Source organism: Centruroides sculpturatus, unplaced genomic scaffold, assembly GCF_000671375.1.
Source record: "Centruroides sculpturatus isolate CEXI.00-Female unplaced genomic scaffold, Cexi_2.0 scaffold1004, whole genome shotgun sequence".
NCBI lineage: Eukaryota > Metazoa > Arthropoda > Arachnida > Scorpiones > Buthidae > Centruroides > Centruroides sculpturatus.
This window is the reverse complement of record NW_019385295.1, coordinates 85,434-95,253: the sequence shown is the minus strand read 5'-3', so window position 1 is coordinate 95,253 and position 9,820 is coordinate 85,434. Positions and strand designations below refer to the sequence as shown.

The 9,820-nt window shown below is 27.3% G+C and overlaps 2 protein-coding genes across 2 annotated transcripts in view; one reads left to right on the top strand and one right to left on the bottom strand.

Annotated features, from left to right (window-relative positions):
* The window catches only part of LOC111637283, a 12,273-nt gene extending 4,276 nt beyond the window's left edge, over positions 1-7,997 (bottom strand). Inside the window, exon 1 of the mRNA XM_023382756.1 lies at positions 6,944-7,997. Within this exon, the coding sequence (XP_023238524.1) occupies positions 6,944-7,997 (1,054 nt within the window). The remainder of the gene's footprint in view (positions 1-6,943) is intronic.
* Positions 7,998-8,571: 574 nt separating this feature from the next.
* The window catches only part of LOC111637282, a 28,992-nt gene continuing 27,743 nt past the window's right edge, over positions 8,572-9,820 (top strand). The window contains exon 1 of the mRNA XM_023382755.1: positions 8,572-8,653. Coding sequence (XP_023238523.1) covers positions 8,572-8,653 — 82 coding nt within the window. The remainder of the gene's footprint in view (positions 8,654-9,820) is intronic.

The window sequence follows — 9,820 nt, the reverse complement described above, 5'->3', positions numbered from 1 at the left end:
ATTAGAATAATACATTTTTGAAACTTTTTTTAATAAAGTAAAATATATAAAATTTTAATCCTATATTATTTTAATATTTTAAAATGAATATCCTTATTGATAAATGTTATTTTTAAATATAGCCTATAATACTAAAATGAAATTTGTTTTTTATTTAAAATAAAATAATACTTAAAAATTTGCATCAGTAAATAAATTTTCATGACGATAATATTAGGAATTTGTCTCATGCTTAATTTTATGCCATTTGAAATTTCACCATGTAGAAGAGATAGTAATATAGAGCAATAAAAACAGAAGAAATTACTGTGATATTATGTTTGGTTTTTTAATATTTTTTGCAAAAATATAGAATGATAGTACAGTGTTTTTCAGAATATTTGTATTAAACATTATTTTATAAAATAGCACTTATTGGACCAGTTTTAAAAGAAAATATTATAAAAATAAAAAATTCTACAAGCGAACCCAGTTTTTAATTTTATTCTGTTCTACACAACGAGCTACGCAAAAGTTATGTGAACAACTTTAACTTATCAAAAACTGTATTAATAATACACTTTTTTAAAGTTGTTAACATAAATACTTATTATATAGTTTACTGATATAATCAATAAAAAAAGAAACATTTTAGTGTTTAATAGAATTATTAATAATAATAATACTATAGATATTAAAATTATAGAACTAATTTCTTTATGCAAACCGTATCTCCCTCGTTAAAAAGAATTATTCGTTTGTATATTAGCCTCGTTCAATATATACCATGCTTAAGTTTTGAATAAAACTACTGAGAAATCGAATTAAGTTAAAACTTTATGTTAAAGTCACGAATGAAAAAATAAACTTTTTGAATACTATAAAAAAAACTATAATTTTATAAATAGTATATTAAAAAAATATAATTTTATAACGGATATTTCATCAAGTACATTAACAATTCTACGAAAAATTAGGTCAATTCAATCGATAATCTAAAATATGAATAATATTTAAGTATTATATTAAACAAAATTTTATTAAATTAAAATTCTAGTTTTGCAGTCTAATTTAACAAGATGCTTTCTTAAGTAATTTTAGGTTATGAAATTTTTTAAAGGTACTGTACCTGTAATTTGAGAGCTAGTGATTTAAATAATTACAGAATCTCCATGAGAAAATTATAAACATTATAAACATTACGTTTAGTAAAATAAGAAAAGCAAAAACAAAATTAATGTCTTTATAATGAATATAAGCAGTGAATTCTTTTAAAGTAAATTAGTAACTGTAAATTCAAACAAAAAATTTAATAATTGAATAAACTTTAAATCACATATTACAATATAATTGACAATATATTACACTTCAATACAATTTTAAGTGTAATATGTTAATATTATTAAACAAATAGTTTTTATTGACTTCAATAAAGATTATTTGATGAAGGATTTCGTCATATAACTACAAACAAAAAGATATTACATGTTAAAAAGATTTTATAAAACTACATATATAGCAAAAAATTTTAATTTAATCATAATCAAATAATTTAACAAAACTGTTCAGCTATTTTTCATATTCTGAATAATCAAACAGAAAAATTATTGAACATATATATTATTTTAAATACTAAGTATATTAAATTAAAAATATTTATATAGCATTAGTCTGTACATTTGGTTATTTTTTCTGATAAAACTTGAAATATATTCGCCCTTTGCTAACTATACTTTTTCATTTTATTAGCATTTTATAGCAGATTTGCTTCAAATTAATGTTGATATATTGATATTTACTTAAAAATTAAACTCGTATATTTATAGAATTTAAAAAAAATTTATAAGAGATAACAATGACTTTCACTTCTCAAATTTAATTTTTTTATTTCTAAAACTCTATGGCGATTTTGAAAGTGAAAAACAGTTATAAATTATTGAAATCTGAAAATATTAACTATGCACTACAGCAATATATCTTAAATATATATAGGAGATATATATGTATATTGAAATATATAGTGAACTAATATATATATATTGATTCAATATATTCCAAAGCAATTTCGAGACTATCAATAAAAATACTGTCAAATATGATCTAAAGGTTAGAAATCTTTTCATCATTTTTACACTCTAGAGAATGATTTATTGAGAAAATAAGCCTACTCGAAAATCATCTAATGATTGAAGTCAAAATCATTGTAATGTGGAATTTTGGAATTGGTTTAATTTATATTTAAAAATAATTTGTACTTTATTAGGCTAATAATAGCCCTTACGTAAAATAAATATTTTTATTCCTAAAACTTGCTTTTTCTGTTAGGAAACTAAAACATTTTCCTTATCATAATAATCAACGTTAGATTTGCAAAACCAATTGCATATTTAATGATATACAGTAATTTGCAACACTTTCAGCGGACAGGTGACATGGTATACTTTTTTAACTGTACTGTATTAACAATACAGTATGATACAATAAATAATTTATAATTTTATATTTCGTTACTTTATGATTTAATACATTGCATCCTTATCTATGTGATTTATAATGATTTAAATAACTATTAATATCATTTTAAATTTTAAGAATTTAACACTTTCTTTCTCATCTTCTAAACTCGTTATTTCAGAAATTTTTCGCATTTTTTTAGTTGTTTACCGGTTTTCAACTCATAAAATTTTGAAATGAGAAATTTGCTAAATGGCGACATAAAACCAGTTTATTGGCTGATTTCGAAATATGTAATAACAATTTAAAATTAATTTTCTGTGGTTTGTAGTTTGTACAGAAAATAAAATTTGCATAGATTTAAATCAGCTTGCAAGTTAGAACAGCTTAACATCTTGTGATTCACAACTATGATAGATTTCTCGCCTGTCACAGAAAAATGAAGAGAAGGATAAAAACTGTAAAAAACAAAAAACTAAAATTTTAAACGGAAATCAAAATGAGCATCTAAAGCAGCTCTCGTTTCAATGTATTTAAGTAACCACAGAGCCAGAATACAGCTCGTCTGAAGCTTTTATGTCACTCGCGCAAAATCTCGACTATTATTTAAAATTTCTATAAAGGCACATGCTGGTCCTAAAATTTCTTGGAGAAGTGCAAGGAAATGGATAATAAAGAATACAAATATTGTTGTATACTAACAAGTAAGTGAAGATTTATTTGAACTCATTTAAGTATCATACTCTTGGAACTGAATAGATAAGTTATGCTATTACAGCAGTCACTATATATTCATTTAGTTTTCATTTTTTAAAATTATTTTCTGTAAAAAAGTATTAAATTCATAAATTAAAATTTGTATGTAAATCAAAAAGTAGTGCAGAATATTATTTTGTAAACGCTAAGTTTTCACCCGCTTTAATTACAATATAATTTGCTCATTGTAATCATTTGAGGTTCGTTTACTATTTACCAATAATAATAACAGATTTATAACTTTAAGTAGGTAAGTAAATAAGTCTACAGTTAATAGAATTTTGCTCTTATTAACTCTAACATCAAAGTGTTATATTAAAATAATTAAAAATTAAATTAAAATCTTGAAAATTAATAATATTTATAATAATAACTCATTCAACGTTGTTTTTTACTACCGTATTCACGTATACCGTACTACCGTATTACATTAGCTATTTTATATTAAAGAAATGCCACAATTTATACTACTGTACTGAAAGCAAATAACGATAATTAAAATTACTTTATTTAATATTTAAAACGCTGATTAAGATTGATAATGATAATTGATAACGATGATACGTTATCAGCTAAATGTTAAGTCAGATACTGCGAAAAGACAACTTAAAAATGCCTATTTATCTTAAGATAATGATAACTATAACCGAAACTCTGATTACAGTATGCGCTATTAGCGTATTTTATTAAAAACGGCCGACGACAGTTACATATTAAAATATACTGAAGAATACGAAAAATTTGTCTTCAAAAATTCGTTGTTTAAAATTACTAATGACAATCCAAAAACATTGGAATCAATTTTTTTTTTTTTCAATATTCTATGTTTTAGAATGTGTTAATTTTCTTAACATTAGACGACTGAAAACAACACCCGTAATTACAACAAGAAATTTTATTTATTTATTTATCTACTTATTCAAAGAAAAGCTACAAAATTCAGCAGTATGTAAGAAAAACTGTCCCTCCAAAAAACACCATACAGATGCTAAAAAGTAAATATAATAACTTAAAAACAAAACATTAATTCGAATAAATACATTTATTACANATTTAAATCATCTCCAAGCAATATTGAATATAATTTTAATTTCTATATTAAAATATATTCAGAATTAAATTCCTTTTTTTGAAAACAAAATTTAAAAACTGTTTCCTAACGAACTTTAATTCATTGTTATGACTGTTATAATTGTAATTATAATTGTGTAGATAATATAATGCGGGGTATTAAGGTATAAACCATATATTATGCTTCATATATACAAGATTAACGAAACTCCCTGCCAATATTTTAATGATAGATTCTAGGGTCAAATAAAAACTTAAGGTTAAATCAAGCTTATAAGCAATAAGCTTAAATCATCTATAAACGTTTTTCATATTCCACTTCTTTTTCGAGATTTGACCTGCAAAAAATTATATTGGAAACTAATTTTAAACCTTCCGCTAACAGAACACTGAATTTTGTTTTCACTTCTGTGTTACCAGCATATGAAAACTGAAGTTTTATTTTAAATGTTGAAAACTTTTTAATACATGAAAATTCAACTTATTTTATACAAACGTTGAAAATTGGGCAGTGGAATCTGCTAGAAAACATGAGAGTTTTCTGTGGTCTAGATGCGACAGTTACGAGTTTACTCTTTAACCCTTACAGGAGCTTTCATGATCATAGTACATCTATTTCCATTCAGGCAAGGAGGTAAACGCAAAGATCAATCGGGTTTCCCTGTTGGCGGTAAGCAATTCCTGATTGTGGCTGATCTCATAACAATACAACTTTCTCAATATTTTCCACATTGTGCCATAAAATACACTCAACTGCCGTACACTGCATATGCACTGCTAGAATCTGCAACATTATTCATTGACTGTTCAACAACAGCTATGATAACGACTCGTGAAATGATACGTGAAATATGCCCTTGGCCAGATTAAATCCCAGATGTCTTCTTTTCTGAAATCGAGTGATCATTCTTCTAAAGGTTTGTTGCGTCACTAATCTTTGTTTAAATTCTCATGACGGTAAAACTCCCAAATTGCGACCACAGCACTGTTATTTGTTTTCTTGAAACAACTCACAAAAAATACTTATTTCAACATGATGGTGGTCATTGTAGCTGATAAGAATAACATTCAATAGTTGCGGCCACTTTTAAACTTGGTTGAATCGCATATGGTTTGTAAAGAAAAGTGCTTTCTCGTAAATTCCTAGTTATAGAAGTATCAATCCTTCATCTAATCAAACAATATAGCCTGATTCATATCGAGCTACAATAAGGCTAAGTAAATAATAATATATTAATTAAACAATTTTGGATTAAGATTAGAGATAGGCGGTTAAATTTAACTCGAGATGGCGATTAAGGTCGCCATCTCGAGTTAAATTTAATAATTAGAAAGAAATTAATTTAACTTAGAATGTTCTGGATGAAAAAATCGGCCTGCAGAAAGACTTTTAGTTTGTTGGACGCCATTTTATGGTCACTGCTCACTATGCTTAAAGCTTGTAAAATGCAATTTTTCCTTTAAAATTTAATGTCCTTTCTAATCGTAATGAAAATTTTAATTGTTGATATTTTATTAAATATTTTGTTTGGCATAATCCCGGGGATGATAATGCTTTCCGGCATTGTGCAGTACTGTAGAATGAAGTAGGAATGTAGTACTGTATATTGTAAAATGCTTCTAAATCACTTAACACCTAGGAAACGGAAAGAAGCAGGGTGTAAATTTTAATATTTTCTCGGCATAATTAAACTATTTGAAATATAACGAATCTCTAATTGTAGCAATTTTAGAAACACTATTGTAATTCAATATTTTATGTATTTTATGTTAACTCAAAATCGTGTAAAAATTCTGTGTAAGAAACAGAATCGGATGTATTTTTTAAGAAGTTTAATCATAAAAAATAAAGCATAATTAATTTTTAAAAGTGAAACCATTACTATTATTAAAACAGTAGAGTCTTGACTATCTGTGTTAGCATGGACTAAAGGTATTCATTCATTCATTTATTGTTGTACAAATATAGTACAGACCGGCCCCGCATTGAGCATTACCGGTTATACACATTAAATATTACAGTACTCAAGATAAAATTTTGTTACGTGTACAGAAATGATGAAAGCAAATACTTAATAGAAGAAAATAAGTCAATAAATATATAAAATAAGATAAAAACAGATAAATTAAGGAATAATGAACTTAAATATATACAAAATTATGTACATAAAATCAGCAAGATTGCAAAGACATAGAGTTACCTTTAATAGAAAAATATAATTAACCTGAATAATGAATGTAAATAAATACTTAATGTAGCGTCTTGCTGATTGGAGACTGGCGCATACAGTTATAATTGTAAGTAACTCACCATATCATGTAAAATGTCCAATTTATACAAAATGTTCAGGAACATCCAAATAGCATGTAAAATGCAATAGTCTAGAGGTTGCAAGACATCACGGTATAGATGTTTATCACAGTTTCAGAAACGCATTATTTCAAGGAGTGAATTTCCTGTTGGTCTATGACCAAGTTCAGCTAGTGGTCTCCAAGTATTTCCTGTTGGTCTGTAGTAACATACAGCTATTGATTTTCATGTATGTATGTATGTATTCAGTCCTAGTTAGATATTTTGATTTTTCTCTTAGATACGTTGGACACATTTTATCCATGGTATTATGGTTATGTTGTGTTCTTTTCTCTTTCAAACAGTTGACACATTTTGGTGTTTCATGTCTATTTGTACAGTTTTTAAAAAGATGGTTCTCACCACAATGACTGCATATTGATTCTGTGGAAGTACAGTTTTTAGCAAAATGGCCAAAGGATAAGCATTTATAGCACTGTATTGTCGGAATAAAATCGTACACCTGACAAGTTGACCAGTGAATGTGAACTTTTCCTACTTTTACGAGTATATCCCTTATTTCAGGAGTCACCTCGACGACCCAAGAAAGGTAGTTTCTGTTCTTTTGTTTTAGAGAAAATCTAATATTAATTTTTTCCGCAAAAGTTTTATCAGTATAAAGATGTACGAAGCACACGTTTTGTTCATAGATATCCTGTATTAATTCCTCTTTCACAACTGCTTTAGGAACAGATGCAATTTTCATTAATGGAAGTCGCTTTTTTGGTAAACGAGAGTTTAATCCGGGAACCTGTTGAACAGACTCTTTAAAGTATTCAACTTCATCTTTATGATTTAAGTCAACAGCAATTCCCCCATTTTTCAGTTTCCGTAATCGGTTAACTCCTACACCAAGGATATGTGGTTTCACATGATTGGTTAAATAACTTTTAGTTTGTTCGGAAGTGGCACCCTCCTGATCACTGTATACTAAAACTGTATGGGTCTGCAGAGGCGGTTCATGTACATTTGAGATTGGTTTAATACCTTTTTTGAGAATGTCTCTGTAGCTGGGGGCACTATCTTTTTCTCCACCAAGGATTTCATTAGAAAAATTCTTTTTAAGATTATTTACAGTTTCTTGAATGCCCGTTAAAATTTCCATTGTTTTGTCATCTTGAGTAACCCTCAACTCTTTCAAATCTTCTCTAGTAGTAAGTACAGAAAATTTTTGATCAAAGTACTCTGTTAAACTATTTTTCTTTATGAAGGTTTCCGCCAATTGGATTACCCGATTGAATTGTGTCAATATGTATGAGGAATGACACGCAACTCCCAGCTTAGAATTTAGATTGTCCAGAGAATATTTTTTAAATTCCTCAATAATGACATTGGCATTATCATGAAAAATTTTTAATTGTGATTCCATTCCAATCATTAGAGACATCAATATAATCAGGAAGTATAATATAGAGAAAGTTAAATTTAAATATTAATTACTTTAAGAGAAATAAATCTATTGTTCTGAAAGCGTGCTCAACGTCTTCCTCTTCTTTAGAGGAGTCCAAAAATATATAATATTGCCAGTAAATTATTATTATAAAACGAGAAAAACGTCACTTCCGTTGAAAGTTCCAGAAGCTTCGAAAACAAAAGACTAAAGGTATTTTGAATAATCAAAAACTCAGATAACGCAGTAAATGTTCGGTAAATGTTCGTTAAGTAAAGTGGTTTTGGATGCATTAACTTGTAGCTGAATTCTGCAATGACGTCAAAAATTAGAACAACAAACACAAATCCTGTGTAAAATCAACACTATAAAACGAGAGTAGCTGAAACTTATGCTTATGTAGATCATCAAAGTGTCATCTTATCACATAATTGCACGATAATAGCGCACCCGTGCGACAAAACGTAATGAGCTATATACAACAAAATCGTTTCTAATAAAAAAAAAAAATCGTCTACTAGGACTGCTAACAGTGAGGAAGTGTTCCTGATACATCAGTAACTTATCAGACATGCCTCTAAGAGGCATGTGGATGATTTATTGTGATGGAGGAGCACTCGTTTCTGCATTTTTGCCAAGTACCGTACATTTATGTGTGTTGCTTTAATTTTGAACACGAGTGTATTTTTAGGTTGCACTTACTTATTACTTTTAAATTATATAATAAAACACGTTTAACTTTTACTTACTTCTGTAAACCAACTACTTACTACAATTATATGTAAACCAATTACTGTATGTTGTGTTATATGTAATGTTTGGTTTACATATAATATAAATTTAAAATCTTACATTGTAAATTACATCACTAAATAAAAAAGAATACAATTAATATATTTTCTAGAGCCCATTTCTAGTATTGCACATTACAAAGTCAAAATTCGTTAAACGAAATATATTATACTATGCTCCTGTGGGTGCTTATGGGGCTGTAGCACCAAATTGGTTTTGTTACTTTAAAATAAAAATAAATATACTAATGCATATCGCATGACTAGTAGGATTAGGTTAAGATTGGGTATCTAAAGTAATTTTACCATTCTCCGAAAAACGACAGGGGGCACATGTCTTAGTCCACCCTAATTCTGCCTTGCACAGCATTCATATTCTCAAAATCCATTGCTATGTTCTTTTATTTTTGTTAACAAAATACACTTTCATAATCATCTCAGATGATACAAATTTAAGACAAGAACAAATAAATAAATAATGCACGAAAAAATAAAAGAAGAAAAGCATAAAATAGCGTTCAATTTGCATACAAGTAACAATAACCTACATCTATAATCTGACTAGAAAGTGGAGTCCTGTTATCATATGAATCTCTCTCGACCTATTACGGTTAGAAATTATTTCCGAAAACGATGGAAGAGTGTGTCGTTTACTTTTATATTTAGAGCCTTACTTTTTCATGAGTATTTGGATAAACAGAGTAGACAACTACAATAATGGTGCCATCTTGTGCCGAACATAAAGTAAATTATACTAGATAGCCTAATATAACACAGAAAATGGAATTAAAACTGAACATCTTCACATTTGATGATTAAAAAGTGACTATAGATTGTGATTTTGACTTCAATATTTAATACTGATAACAATTACAGATTTTTTTATACTGCATTATCAAGTATGATACTGAATTTGAGAGAAAGCCGACTATTAAATTTATGGCAACAGATTTTTTTAATACAGTATTGTAATAATAATTTTGTAATTCTATATACAGTACTGTACATTACAAATTCATCAACCTTTTG